The sequence below is a fragment of the Solanum verrucosum genome, unplaced genomic scaffold (genome assembly GCF_900185275.1).
Source record: "Solanum verrucosum unplaced genomic scaffold, falcon-dt-bn FXZP01000125.1, whole genome shotgun sequence".
Lineage (NCBI taxonomy): Eukaryota > Viridiplantae > Streptophyta > Magnoliopsida > Solanales > Solanaceae > Solanum > Solanum verrucosum.
In genome coordinates, this window is record NW_026019923.1 from 2,662,312 (window position 1) to 2,678,609 (window position 16,298).

General features: G+C 29.8%; 1 protein-coding gene across 2 annotated transcripts in view; it reads right to left on the reverse strand.

Annotated features, from left to right (window-relative positions):
- Nucleotides 1-8,935: 8,935 nt before the first annotated feature.
- The window catches only part of LOC125825167 (uncharacterized), a 28,575-nt gene continuing 21,212 nt past the window's right edge, over nucleotides 8,936-16,298 (reverse strand). The window contains exons 1-5 of one of the 2 annotated variants that reach the window (XM_049504504.1): nucleotides 13,592-13,691; nucleotides 12,519-12,781; nucleotides 11,647-11,858; nucleotides 10,327-10,594; nucleotides 8,936-9,440 (exon numbers count right to left, since the gene is read on the reverse strand). In XM_049504504.1, the coding sequence (XP_049360461.1) occupies nucleotides 9,135-9,440; nucleotides 10,327-10,594; nucleotides 11,647-11,858; nucleotides 12,519-12,781; nucleotides 13,592-13,616 (1,074 nt within the window). In that variant the 5' untranslated portion in view covers nucleotides 13,617-13,691 and the 3' untranslated portion in view covers nucleotides 8,936-9,134. Of the gene's footprint in view, nucleotides 9,441-10,326; nucleotides 10,595-11,646; nucleotides 11,859-12,518; nucleotides 12,782-13,591; nucleotides 13,692-16,298 lie in introns of those variants that run through there. The other variant, XM_049504510.1, reaches the window with a different exon arrangement.

The window sequence follows — 16,298 nt, forward strand, 5'->3', positions numbered from 1 at the left end:
TAAATGTTCTTATATGTGTATTGAATTATTGTAGTGCAGTACAAAGTTGATGTTGAGTCGGCTCCTATATATGTCATTAGATATGCGTTGCTTGAGCTCCCTCCACCTTATCGATATTGAATTGGTTTAAATATACCATTATAAAACGTGATATACTGACATTTAAAATTAATCAAAAAATGAGGTGGATAGATGAGATTGCATTCTTAATTACACATCTTCAATTCGAGCTCTAAAAACAACAAAATGCGTATAAAGAAATCTTTTATCAACTAATCTTACGAAATATTATACAAATTTTAATTAATCAGATCAATAAATATTAAAAATAAAGTGACACACCAACTATAATAACGTATCATAGTATATGATTTTATAAAAAAGTGATTGGTTGGGTCACTAATATTCTTGCTTTGCTTTGAGGAAAAATCCACTAAGAATGACAAAACTAATTTAATTTGTTTGGTGTGCTGACAAAAGAAGATAGACATCCTCTCATTGAGCCACCCTAATTATACACACTTGTACCTACTTAAAAATAATATATATATATATAAATATTTTTAAAAAAATCAAATTAAATATGAAAAAATTGTTTACATTTTTTTTTCAGTAGGGGCAATTTATTTGGAATAGTAATATAATAATAATATTGTGTTACAAATTAACAAAATGAGATCCAAAACTTACCAAATTTTGATTCTCAAATACGTACTAGCATAGCTCTAACTCCGGCAATGACCTCAAAAGGATATTAAAAAATAAAATCGGAATATGAATGAAATATAATGAAATAGGAAAAAAAATAATGAAGGCAATTGCAGATGATAAGCTAGGAAAATGATTCAATATTAGGCTACATGAATTATTAATTAGGTGTATGAATTTTGTATCTGAACTTTCACCAACTATTTGTCAGGACACATATATAATTGTTTGAGTTTCATATATACCTGAACTTTTAGATAGGAAAAGAGTATAAAATATTGCGTTTACATAAGATTTGAGAAATTTAAATTGTATCCTAATAGGTGTAACGTAGATAACGTATTTGATACATGCAAATACTAGCTAATACTTCTTCAGTTCTATTTTATGTGAAAATTACTATTTGAAAAATCGAATAATCTTTTTTTTGCTATAGTTTTCTCAAGCTTTTTAACATTTTGATTATTAGTATGTTGATATTTAATAATTTTTACATAATTTTTAAATATATAAATTAATTTATAATTCTAATTAAGTATTTCAATCCTTAAACATGTTTTATACTCCTTCACACAAATTAGAACAAATAAAATAACTAATAGCACGGCTCGAACCATAATTTATATAAATCACACAAATATAACTTTATCAGTTATTCAAAATTACTCCAAATAAGATATCATTTTTTCACAAAATTAAAATGGAAAAAGCCATCAAAATGAAAAGAGTGCCGCAAAGCTGAAATTAAAGAAAGTTATCGACACATTTAAGCAAAGAGCTTTCGGTGTCAATTATTATATTTTGACTCCTTTATAAAAATTCCGACTTCACCACTATTATTAGATTACTCTCGTAATTTGTTTCAATTTTAACAAATAATATGTCATATTATATTTTAAAATTATTTATGATTTATCTCAATTGATATTTTAATTTGTTATTCTGACCTCATTATAGTAATTTCATTTTATTTCTTTAAATATCGATATCGTTTTTTAGAAAAAATCACATGTCCACTGCATGTAACTATATATTCTTTCGATGACTTAATAATACAAAAAATAAAAATAACTTATATTAAACAATTTATATAGCATAAGCTCATTAAAAAAAATATTCTAGCTCCACAACATGATTGTAGTTGTTTGTTGAATTGAGCTACCATTATTACAAAAAAAATAAATGGAAAAAAGTAGATAGTAGTTGTGATTTCCAAGTAATTAATATTATAATCATGTTTTACTTTGTGAGTTTGCCTTAATCCTTACGTTATATATAACATGCAAAAAAATTATTATGTACTTTATTATTAATTAATTCGATTCTTTATGTATTTTCTTTGTCATGTTTTCCAAATTTTTATGACTTTTTGACACTATAAAATTGTAATAATTAGTCAATAAAACCTGCTGGGGTGAAAACAATAAAATAAAATAAATCTTAAATTATTGTGATGTGCATAGTAAAATATTTAGTTTTCAAATTGGCCGCCAATATTGCGCATGTGAATAAAGTTAATACATAAAAAGTAAGTAAAAGAAAACTTATTAAGTGTTGAATAGCATTTTTAATAGTGTGAAGCCTTTTGAGAAAGATAGTGTACGTTTGTCTCAAAGAGAAAAATACAAGTGATATTAAGAGTATTTTTGAGATGTTTTATTTTAATCGTTGATATCATAGTCAATGGTTCAACAAGACAAGTACGGAGATGACACTGAAAAATATAGTCTTACGTGCTACTCACACTGAAAATACCATTTTGGTAGGATTTATTGCAATATAATGAAGTTGATTAGTTAGTTATAACGTAACGTAATAATTTTCTTGGGACAAACTTTAGAAGATGAAAATGACGTGTAACAAAATCATGGAATCTTTTTATGTTGGATACAAAATAATTCATGGAATCTAATCAAATATAATACATTGAAAATGAAAGGATTGAAATAGAAAGGCACATGAATATTCCTTTCAAACGCAACTTTTTGTTAACCATTCAATATTTGAAATTTATAATTTTGCATAGCATTTATCATATTAAGGGATTTTTTAAATATTTTTATTTTAGAAAAAGGCAAGAGTAAAGATATAATAGAAACGTAAAATTGTTGTATTTTCAATTCGATCTGTCGATAATCGGACTTTTCATCAAATTTTTTTATTGATGAGCCATGATGTTGCTTGGAAATTAGCGGTATTTTGGTAGTGTTTCTCTTACTAGCTATCAATGACGGTTGCAGTGTGATGTATGAGATCCCTACACCTTTAATCATATGTTTTATGTTCGAGTATTGGGTACGTAAAAAATCTTGTTAGATAGTGTTTTTTCCTTAAATGAACCTTACGTGACGTGAACCCAGATTAATCGAATCCCCAATGACCCTGAGTGAGAAATCAAGAAAAATATGTTATTATTTGAAGATAATTTGTTGAAAGAGACATAAGAGTTTTCTTTTGGGCTACAAAAATTTCACCATGGAAGAGTAGGAATTTTGTGGGCTTTTGGGCTGCTAATGTACATACAAATGGGCTAGGAATTAGTTGTGGGCCTAGTTAATGAAATATAGAAGAAACTAGAGAGTGGGCTATTTAAATCTCTTCCCCCTCCAAAAATTTTCGTCGTAAATCTCTTTTAGAAAACCAAACGTTAATTAGATGACAATCTAATATTTTATTAGTAAGGTTAAACTATGTATAAGCCAACGTTGGACCTTAGTTTAACATTGCTCACGAGATTAATTTTTCAAGAGCTATATTTATATATATTTTTTGAAATATGGATAAAATTAAATGACGAACTTCAAAGAATACTTGATCGTAAATTAACCCTCCCCCTCTTCGTTTTCTTTTTGTTTCTCTATCAGATATTCGACATTCACTTTAGAGTCTGACTAAAATGAATTCTTGTAGGTCGATAAATCTAAATTTGTGCCAGATAATCTCATTTTGAAAAAATAAATGCTTCCTACTAACAATAACTTTATTCATGGAACTCGAATATGAAACATTACCAAACTCAGTGGCGGACCTATGTAGTCACTTATGGGTGCTTAAGCACCCACTACCTTTTGTGTCAACATTCTTATTTATGTACAAAATTTAGAAATGTATTGAAATATATTAACTGGCACCCATTATATGTAGCATTTTTTGAGCTAAAAATAGTTGAGCACCCATGATACAAAATTTCTGAATCAGCCACTGACCAAACTAATTTTAGATACTAAACCAAATTCAAATATAATATCTCATTTGTCCCTTTCATGAAACTTCAAGCACAATTCTGAGCCCAAATAGTAAACTCATATAATTTGACATGACTTTTCATTTTTCAAATATTAAAAGGTTTTCTTGAATATGCACTCCACCTTTTTATGCATCTTACTTCTTTTTTTTAATTTCCCGTCCGATATTCGGTCTGATTAATTTGAATTCGTGTCGAAAAGTCCCACATTGAGAGTAAGCGTTCTCTATCAAAGGTGATGTACCTAGAGAACTCGAGCCTGAAATCTCTAATTAAGAATGAAATAGTACTTATCACTCTACCACGATTCTTATTAGTACTGTTTTATTTGTTGGAAACGGATGACTAAATAAAATTGATAAATATTACAAAACGGTGGCCACGTAGGCGTGATTCATGCTCTACATGACTACATCACATAAAAAATAAATCATCAAAGATTATCAATGTTTATGTATTAATTGAATCAGTAAGTTAAGGGTACAAAATGATTATACATGAAAAAAAATTTGAATATTATAATAGTCTCATACATACAATCATGAATAATAATTCCTCTGTCCCAGTTTATATAATCATATTTAATTGAACGCGATTTGTAAGAAACTAAAAAGACTTGAAAATGTAAATCAAATGCATATAAACTGAAGTTATCTTTTTTATATGAAGTTATTCATTCTTAAAGCTATAATATAAAATCTGTTAAAGAATAAAAGAATCACAATCATCTTACGATAATCTTTGAAGTTGAAAAACTTAAAAAATAGTTTTATATAAGTGTCATCATGCGATGTTTTGTAATATTATTTTTATTGAGTGTTTATCTAACCAAAATCATGCCTCAGAACGTCACTAATGTTTCATCTAGAAGTTTTATTTATTTTAATTAATTAAATAAGTCTTCTTCTTTTATGTCCTGTTGTTGTATCAAATAGATGAGTCTATCAAGTTAGAGAAAGGTTTTCTTTTAAGAAAAAAAAATTCTCTAATATTTGATATTACAGTTTCGATTAAATTGAATTCGCACCACGTAAGATCTATTCAAGAGGAAACCATTTTCTAACAAATCTTTTTTATATACAGCTACATGTAGGGCTCATATTCAAAACCTTTGATTAACGTGAATGAATCTTATCTATTTTAATACAATTTTATCGATTAAAAAGAACAAATTATTTATGCTTCAAGATAGTCAACTAACTACATCATGCATTAAAGTCTCAAACAATTAATTAGGAATCTACTATCTAACTACATCATGCATTAAAGTCTCAAACAATTAATTAGGAATTTATAAAATAATAATAATAAAAATAAAAATGTATCATGCCATTTGAGCCTTGAAGCTGTTTCTTATTATTGTTGGGGACTTAATTTGTCGGTTAGATATGATACTTAAAAATTATGATATGATATTTTGATTTTTATATTGTACTTGTTCAAACGTAACACGATTTGTTTTGTTTTTTTTCAATTTTAAAGTGCTATTCAATAACTTTAATGTATATACAATGGCGGATTCAGGATTTGAAGGTCATGGGTGCTCACTTCTTTTGACGCAAAGTTATTTTCTAAGAAGGATTTTCTTCTCAAAGCTTACTAGTATTTTTATAGTTTAATTAGTAAATGAATATTAAAAATAGAAAAGTGAAAAAATAATAAATTGAAAAAAAGAGAGTAAGCAAATAGCCGTGAAAAGCTATAAAAGAAAGTAAAAATGTAAGAAAAAACTTTCAATTTGCCTTTTTTCAATTAAAATAAAACTTTGGCTGTACTGGGATTCAAACCCTCACACTCAAGGATATAAGCTGTAATGACTAGGTAGGTTATTTTTGAGAATTTTTAACTATTCGTTTAACTTGAGTTAATTAATTGATGGATAATTGTAGATAAATAACTTAATTGATAGTTAATGGGCTAAAGTGATAATTTATTTAAGACCCTATACCATTTAGCCTAATTTAATAAAATACGTGAGTTAAATTTATAACTTTTAGAAGCTATTGCTGCTTTCAATTAATGTTGCTGCACGTGCGTTCTTTGAATTTGGGGGACTAGTTTTAATGGGTAATTGTTTTTAGGTAATTATTGGAATGATTATAAGGTAGTCATAAGGTGATAGTTGGTAGATGATAGTGGGGTGATTGGCTCATATTGAAAATATTGCAAATCTTTCATATAGATTTGAATGATGTTACTGTTCTTTAATTGATATACACGTTAGTCCGTAGGTTAATTTTAGTGTTTCTCCAGATTTTTTTTTTATTATTATTATATTATAATTCGAGTTTCATTATATTAAGATAAGAAAGTAATTATTGGTGTATTATATCATACGAGAACTATTAGGTTGATATTGAAAAAATTGGGACTTAACCCTAGGCTTGAAACTTAAGAACTTGATTTTTGGCTTGGGTGAGTTTTTGGGTCAAGGTTAAACATATAGCAATATGGGTGTTGTTAGTTTTGAAATCTTATTGTGGTCATTAATGTGAATAGATTGCTTTGAGTTGGAAGTACAACGAAAGGGGAAGACTCAAGTCCGAGAGCAAATTCTTGATTGATTGAGGCAAGTGGATTTCTAAACCCTTGTTAAGTGTATTGAATTCGTGTATTTCCTTGTAATAAGTGTTTGGGGTAATGAGACTTGGTGATGGGTTGACTTGTCCACATTGATTAATTGTAATGATGAAAAAGGGGTAATAAAAGACAATGTGATTAATTATTTGTGTGTGATGTGTTTAAAATAGTTTGAAAGACTTCGTTGAAGGACATTTTTCTGATAAAAAAATTAAAAATGGAATAGACCATGGGTAAGGGCGAAGGATGGGGGTCTCGTACCAATGGTGTGACGGGCATTGGTACGAGTACCGGTGTTATAAAGGGAAAGTTTATTCCTATAGAATGCAGATTGTAATTCGAGAATGCCAAAGCATATGGGCATTAGCAGATATATTATTAACTTGATTTATTATGCGTGATTGTGTTCTTTGTTGAACCCATATACTTGTGATAGCTGAGGTGATTACATATCATATTGATATTTGATTTAGATGCATCATCTCTTTTATTGAAATCATATTGTACACATGCATTGACATGAGATTGATGTATAAGTTGGGAACGTGGAGATCGTCCGTGCTGGGAATGGTGAGATGTTAAGATTATATTTTGGGCACGTGGAGATCGTCCGTGCGAAATTTATTTGATTTATGATAGTGCGTTGAGATCGCCCGTACAGACACGTGAAGATCGTCTGTGTCGGTATATGGACCTCGCGAGTCTCCCATGGGTCATGAACTCTAGATGTATTTTTGAGGAGTATCATGTATATACGGTTGAAAAGTACTTGGTATTCTGAGGCATATCATTTCATAGTTTCATATTGCATTGCATCCCATGACATCCTTCATTCTTGATTATTATGTGTTTTATTGGTGGTTGGAAAGCACTTGATATTTGATTACCTCTACTTGATGAACTTGATCTTGTGAGTGCCTTTTTGTGGAAGTTGTGATTGATGAATATTGAGTTTGTTGTTGAGGATATGTAATTTGTTAAAGTGATTGCTGTTGAGCTGGGTGCTATGTAAATTGTGAACTGGTAGGTTGAGCTGGTTTTATGCAGGTTGTAGTTGTGGAGGCTCGGTTGGTGTGTAAAGAGTACCCGTATTCTATCCCCTTAGCTTGTGTTTAGAGGTTTACTTACTGAGTACCGTGTGGTTTGGTACTTACCCCTTGCTTCTATAATTTTTGTAGGTTATGAACCTAGATTTTTGTGTACTTTTCACCCTATTCTTTTCTGAGGCTTCTTATGGAGGTTTGTGAGGTAGTTGCTTGTAATTTCAGCGGACCTTCTTACTCCTATTTATGATCTTGTTCTATTCTAGAAACTATGTCATTTGAGACTTGTGTTTTTTCTTATGAATCAATTGTAATACTTTAAGGCTTGTACACATGACAACCAAATTTTGGGGTATTTTTGAGTTTATTATAAAATTTCTGCATTTTATCGTAATGGCTGAGCTTTAGGCTGACTTGTCTTGGTGGGATAAGACGAGTGTCATCACGTCCATTTTTTGTTCGTGACATAAGCACATTGAGGGAATTGTACGTATAGAGATTCAAAAAAGTATCGATTAGATTCAGGTCATATTTTTATGGAATTCACAAAATTATTAATAGAAAGTCAATCGCGCAGAATTGAAGAATTACAAATGACCTTATAAAAAGAATTCTATTGTATAAATCAAAATCTGAATATTGCTGTCATTTAAGAATTGCAAAATCTTACGGAAACCTTGCAGAATTTATAGCTAGACAAGTAAAGAATAGAGTTTCATTTCAAAGAGTAATGAAAAAGTTTGAAAGTTCAAGAACTTTTTTTTAAAAATAGAATCAATTAATTTTAACGAGTTCTTAACTTTCACGAAAGATTTTTATAAACGTCCTTCTATAGATATGAAATATAGAATAAAAAAACTTTAACTTCATCTTGAGAATCAAAACACCCATCAACCGTTTTGGCTAATAGGTTCTCATGAATACATTATTTTAATTTTTAATTTTTTCTATATACATATACACAGTCTCCGTCAGAATCAATGGGTGCTCAAGCACCCGATACTGTATACATTATATATATATATATCCTTAACGAAATTCTTATAAAGAAACTACAAATAACAAGACCATATACCTGTATTAATTTAGACCAATTTCCAAATATCCTTTTTCAACTTCGACTTCAATCACTTTTTTTCTTTTCAAAATTCAACCAAATCATACCCAAATGACTATACAATATACTTCCTGTATATCTTTACGGTACAAAATTTTCACCAAATAAAAATATCTTGATATGTTCACATGATTTGATTTTGGTAGTGTTATTCGATAACTTTGATATACATATATCTTAAATACCTTTAACAAAATTTCTAATTTCGTCAAAATAAAGAAACTAAAATAACAAGATCACATAGATGATGAACTTTGTATTAATTAATTTCATCTAGGACTAGTCCCCAACTAGTGCCATTACACAAAGCACACAACACATGTTACATGTTAAGTCAAATCCAACTTTCAAATACCCTTTTTCAACTTCGACTTCAATCACTCTTTTTTTCTTCAGAATTCAACTAAATCATATCTGAACGTCTATATTTCTCCGTACATCGTTATACTTCAAATTTTTCACCAAGTAAAAATGTTTTGATAAGTTTATCTCCCATTCCATCAGCATAAGGAAATAAATGACCACCACCTTTAATTTCATGATATTGAATCCATGGTAATTTTTGTGCAATATATCTTTGTAATATAACAGGTACAAGTCCATCTTCATCACCTTGCCATAAATGAACAGATCCTTCATTTTTATCAAATGGATTTTTTAAATCCATTGGATCAAATTCCCATGTACCAAATCCAATATTTGTATCTCTATGGAGTGATTCAAATTCCCCTTGTTGTCTAATTTGTGCCTGAAAAGGAATGGATTAATTAACAAATAAGTTACACTCAAATAAATTAATATTAATATTAAAAAAAGAATTGAAATGTCGAGGGGGGTTCGGATCTAAAATTTGAGGTTATTTGGGAAAACATTGAGCTAGTTTTGAATTGAATTTCAGTTCTAATTTGTTAGAGTTCGAAGTAAAGTCGTGTATTGTGAGGGGAAAGAAATGTCACCCAATTTTACTAGATCCTCGTAACCTCCTACCAGTATATGTACGAGATAACTTAGCCCATCAAAACTTGGACAGAAGAGAAAAGATAACCTAATATTTTTTTGACACGGAAATTTTGTAAAAATCATTAATATTTCAATGCCCATTTGTTTTATTTTACGTGACATTATTTCCTCTTTAATAAGTTCCAATTAGAAAGAATGACCCCTTTTGTAAAATATTTTATCTTTAAATTTGTCATTCTTTTTATCCTTCATTACATAATTTTTTAACCACACAAATATCATGACAAGTACCAAAAATCTTCTCTCCTAATCTTCGCGCCCAACCAGATAGATTCACCTAAAAATGGAATCAAGGGAGTAATGAACCCCAATCACAACATTTCAAAAATATAACGAGTTCAATGGTAAGAACATAAAGATTAAACCTATCAAACTAAAATCTTGAATCTACATCTATGCCAATAATTTGACGAAAGTCAATCACTCTTTCCTAACCTCCGTACCCAGTCAAACAAACACCTAAACTCAACAAAAGGAAGTACCAAACCTCCAAACCCATAATTTTTTTTATTTTAAAAAAAAAAAGACAAACGTAACGAGTAAGTACTAAAATTATAAAAATTGAATAGCATAACGAGTCAAGTTTAAATCCTGAATCCACAAATAATACTTACCCTGTATTTTTCTTGTGAGCCATCAAATCTTGGTCCTAATTGCATATCTTGAGTTTTAAAAATACCAGGGCTATGAGCTGCAACACTAGAAGATGAAAAATATTTTTGAGTGTTCCACCAATATGTTAACCATGGAAGATAATGAGCAACTCTAAGTGTCCATTGATCAGGCAAAAGTTGATCATAATATGATTTTGTTGACAAATTTGATGGGAAACTAGGCCACCAATAGTTAACCACAGGTGTTAGAAGTGCTGCTCCTGCCAATCTGTTACAACACGAGTTTACGTTATGTTATATACACTGACAATATAAAAAAATAAAAAATTCTACACTAACTCTTGTTCAGACTCTTCAAAAATGTTGACTGGTGTATGATGGAAAGTAGTGCAGTACTTTTGGAGGATCTGACATAGTTGTGACAACAATTTTAGAGAGTTGTTACAAGTTGAATTTTGTTTTAGTGAATTTTATCCGGGAGAAGGTGGGAGTGGCCTCTGTGGTGGACAAGTTGAGGGAAGCGAGACTGAGATGGTTTGGACATGTGAAGAGACGGAGCGCAGACGCCCCAGTGAGGAGGTGCGAGGTAATGGTGGTAGAGGGTACGCGGAGGGGTAGAGGTAGGCCCAAGAAGTATTGGGAGGAGGTGATTAGACAAGACTTGGCTATGCTTCACATTACCGAGGACATGACTCTAGATAGGAAGGAGTGGAGGTCACGTATTAAGGTTGTAGGTTAGTAGGGCTAGCGTGTTGTCTTCCCTTGCAAGGGTATGGGTTGTTAGCGGTTGGAGTAGACCTAGCCTTATGATGTTTACTGCGTTTCACGCATCGCATTACTTTCTTGTTGTTACTGTCTCATTTGTTGATTATACGCTATTGTTTGTATTGACTGTTATGTTTTATATATATCTCTCCTGTCACTTAGATTTGTTGTTCCTGAGCTGAGGGTCTCCCGGAAACAGCCTCTCTACCTCCACGAGGTAGTGGCAAGGTCTGCGTACAATTTACCCTCCCCAGACCCCACCTAGTGGGATCTCACTGGGCATGTTGTTGTTTGTTGTTGAATTTTAACGCGTGATAGCATGTCAATTACCGTTTTTACCAAATTACTTATACATATTTTTTAAACCGTTAGTGCATCAACAATAAAAGGCAAAAGAAATGCAACAACAACATCCTATCTAGTATGATTCCACAAGTAGGGTCTGAGGAAGGTGGTAGACGTACGTAAAACTTACTTCTACCTTTGTGTGAGATAGAGAGACTGTTTTCGATAAACGACCCTCAACTCAAGAAAAGTGAATAAAATGATCAATACCTGTGAGGAATATATTTGAGACATCCCCAAACTACTTGTCCACCCATGGAAAATCCAACAACATAGAATTTGGATCCCAATTCCAATTGATCTGCTAATTCTTCAATATCAAGAGCTAAACTCTTTGGTGTTCTTTGTGGATGAGGATCACTTTCACCATAACCAGGTCTATCAATTGACACAATATATATTCCCAAACTCTCAATAACATCCTGCACCACAACATATCATTGTAGCAGTGTCAGAGTCAGAAATTTATATAAAAGGGGAGTACGTTGCTCGAATTTTCCGAAAATATTATCGCACCCGTATCAGATCTACAATACATTTGGAGGATTTAACACACCTCCGACTATAATTTTTTGAAAAATTCAAGCAACATAGGAAGGGGAATTTAGAAAGAAACTACAATAACTTGTGACCAAACTTAAAATATTGAACCCCCTTTGTCATTATACAGTGATTCAACAGTTTATATATATATGTAAAAAAAATCATTTTTTTTCTTTTATCTGCACGATTGAACCCCCTAATTCCTACCTTGCTCTGCCCTCCTAAAAAAATTGAGAGAAAAGAGTTCGAATAAACCCTCTTCCACCCTTCAAACTCCGTTCCTGCCTACGACAAGCAATGACAGAGCTAGGAATTTATATGTCATGATACCTAGTATTTGAACTTGTGACCAAAATCAATTTTTGTCAATACACTAGAATTTATTTTTTCATAGCAAGAAAATTCAACCGTTCATATTGACCGATAAAACTCATTTTTCTCTATCCTTGAAAAAAATAATTGACGTATGAGGTTAAATAGTCTTACCTAGCTCTGCCCTTGCCTAAAAAAATTGAAAAGAAGGGTAAAGAGGGAATTACATGAGAAAGAGTGGTGGCAATAACAACGTCATGTCTACAACTATCAAATCCATGGATGAACACAATTTTGTACTTTGCTTCATTTTTCGAAACACCTTGCTCTTTATACGCCAAATGCCTTCCATCGGAGAGTTTTATTCGTGGTGCAGTGATGGGATTGCCACCGGGGGAACCACAAAATTTCGGAGGAGGTGGTGTAATTGCTTGATAAACATATGCCAACAATCCAATCAAGAAAAGTACAAGAATTTTCCTAGTCATACCTGAAATGGTTACAAATTTAGTAACTAATTTTTAGAGCTAAAAATCAAGAAAACAAGTTAAAATTGTCATGAACAATGCATAAATAAGAATAATTAAAAAAAAGAATGAAACAATTCGAACAAGATTGCAGCGAATTGAATGAATGACAGTTATAAATGTTTTACCTACCTCCAGTATAACTATTTTTGACATTGGCATTAAAGACGTGTGATCGAGTGATCAATAAAGTAAATCAGACGAAAAAGATAAAAATAAAAAGATGATTTCTTTCCATCTCACTAATTAAATGTTGGAGATCAAAGTTATTCATAATCGAGAGATAGTAGGTAACTCATAGAATAGTCTAGGTGTTCAAAGTGACCGTTACTAAAAATAAATAACAAGAAGAATTTTGTGCATTTACTATAAGGTGATTTTTTTATCACCTTGCTCGCATCTCGACTATCAGTTACCTCATGACATAAGTATTGAGTAACTCTGACAATTACTAAGATCTAGACATATGAAAAGATATTGACTTTTAACATATTTTTGTCTCTACTAAAATTTTAAACCTCGAGTTCTCGTAATTTTCACTCATTTCATTAACCGCTAGACTCTTTCCTTTGAAGCAAATTAAGGGATGCAACACAAGACCTTCCTCTTATTAACTCAAACATATTGTAACCAACAACTAAAGTAAATAAAAAAGAAATCACAAGTTTTTTTCCACATAAAAATGCTTAGACTATGTTTCTCCAATAAAAATATAGCAGCATTTCAAATATATATGAAGAAAAAAATAAGAAAAAAAATGAAGAAGAAAGAACCTGAGGTAGTAGGGGACTCTGCCATTTTTGTGAACTTAGTGAAATAATAGTGGTGACTCTTGTAGATGCCCTTGTTTTATAGGAGTTATAAAAGATCTAGAAGAGAGAAGAGCTACATAGTTGGACTAATAGACAGGTTCGTGACGGATTCAGAATTTTGACTTTATAAATTCTTCTTTTTAAGAGTTTTTAATATATTTTTAAATTTTATAATATTTTTCTTGTTCAAATTTATGATTGAACTTAGGTTGTTTGACTCTCAAAATCTGAATAGCGGCATATAAATTGAATAGAGGGAGTGATTATTTTTAAATACAGAAAAATATCTTTCTTTTTTAGACAAAATAACAAGGTAAGTGTATCACACAAATCAGGATAGGAGTAATTGTTACTCCCTCATTTTCCCCAAATTTATGTGATATTATATCTAAAATATGTCTCAAATAGAATAATATATTTTCATATTTAAAAATTATTTAATTTTAAAATTCTCATTATAGCTATAATGTATCTTTCTCTTATCTTAATAAAGCATGTATTTTAAAAGTTGTTTTTAAGTAAACTTTATATATGTTTAATCAAATATTATCATATTTATTAGAATAAAAAAATATATTTATTCCTAATTTTGAATAAAAATATATATTTTATATTACTGAATTTAAATACCGAAGCCGTCCCTAATAAATACAAGGTCAACTTATTATACACTTGTAAGTTGTAACCCCATGTGCACTATGCCGTTGGTTCACCTAGGAATATAAGAGGGTGATAATATCAATGTATACCTTTTATTGATAAGTAACGTTAAATGGTCAAAAAAAATTGATCAGAATTTGCTCAGAAATTTAAAAAATTTATAATATTATTTTTATTTTAAAACAAATTAATCTTTTTTTATTTTTTAATTAAAATGTATTAAAGTTAAAAGGGTAAAAATATTCTAAAAGGTAAAATAATATAGTGTGAAATATTTTATTTATCATTCTGACCAAAAGGATTTTTCCTTTATTTATTTATTTATTTATTATGTTTTAATTTATGTATTTTACTTTTTATTTTAAGTGAATTAATATTTTTCTGTGTCAATTTATATAGGCAAACGTCGAAGTTTTGCACCACAATTCATATTGGTCACATGATATGTTAAAATCATAAGATTCAAATAATGTTTTAATATGTTATAGGTATTTTTAAATTGAGATTATAAAATTTTAAAACTCTTTTTTTTTTAAAAAAAAATAATAATAATAATTGATCACGTCACAAATAACATTAAATAAAATGGGGACTACTTGTTATATGGACCACTTGGCCTTGGAAAAATTTGTACTAATCAAATTAAAAAATTCTTCATCACGCAAATTGAGATATTAATTTAATGATGAATACTTAAATGAAATTTAGATGTCTAATAGTAATTAAATGAAATGTAGATGTATAAGCAATAAATAGTTTTATGTATACATGTCAACGAAAAATTAGAGTTAACTATATAAATCTTTAATATTCATCGATTATATTAATCATATTTGAACTAAATTAATTTGTGTTAGAAATCATTTTTTCGTTTAACATAATAAATGTGTCACATATTTTGAAGTATTTTGGGAGTACTTTTCATTCAACGTGTTTTACATTTTATAAAGGATCACAAAAATTCAAAAAATATTTTATTTTTTCCATTATTCTTGACTTCATTTTCATTCAAACCATAGAGAGATTAACATGCTTTGGAGATATGATTGTGAAACACGTTAAACGAAAAGGTAATAGGATTTGTGAGTTGTGACTGATAAAATTAACCCATGAAACACAACATAAGGTTAACTTATCGGATCAATAATTTATTTATTTATTAACTCAATTCTTTTAAAAAAAATATTAACTAAAATTTATAAAATTTGATCTCGATAATAAATAAGTAGCACATAAATTAAAACATATTAAATTTGACCAACACCATGTGCACTCTGCCCTTTGGTTACCAAAGAAGATCCACTTTTAGATAGGAAATCTTATTTAATGCATTACTCTTGAGAATGAAGAAGAATGTACTCTCAAAGGACCCATCAAATCAGTTTTTGATTTAGCGGTTTTGGTAATAGTTTTAATTATTTTTATTATCAGATTATCGATTTTTAATGGTTTTGAGATTTTTCTTAATGAGTTAATTGATTTCTCAATAGTAAATTAATAAATTATATCTATGTCATTCAGTATATAAAGTCTTTGATTAAGAGTTTAGTTTCATACTTTTATTTTTTTGTAGTCTCTCAAGTTCTTAATTATTCTACAATGTGTCAGTATTTGCTTTTGAGCAAGATGCAATCTCTCAACTACTCTTGTGCATTGTTCATTTGGTTTTCCATCTTATTTCTAAGCGATTTTAATGATTTTTTTTATGTCAAATCTGAACGGTTAAATCAACAACAATCGATAGCAATGGCCGATAAATCAATATCTTAATGATTGTATAGCAATTTAATAACCGCTAAATCAAATCAATAAACTATAAAATCAAAATAAACCGACCGAAAGAGACAGAAGTCTCATTGTTCGTGATGTTGCAATGAATTCATTGGATGATAATAGCGTATAAAGATTTTATTTCTACTTCCTCCCCCAGGCGGAGTGTTTCACGCGTTAGCTAGGCCCATTGCTCTAGTAAAAAATAATATATTACTAGTAATTGTTATTCAAAAAT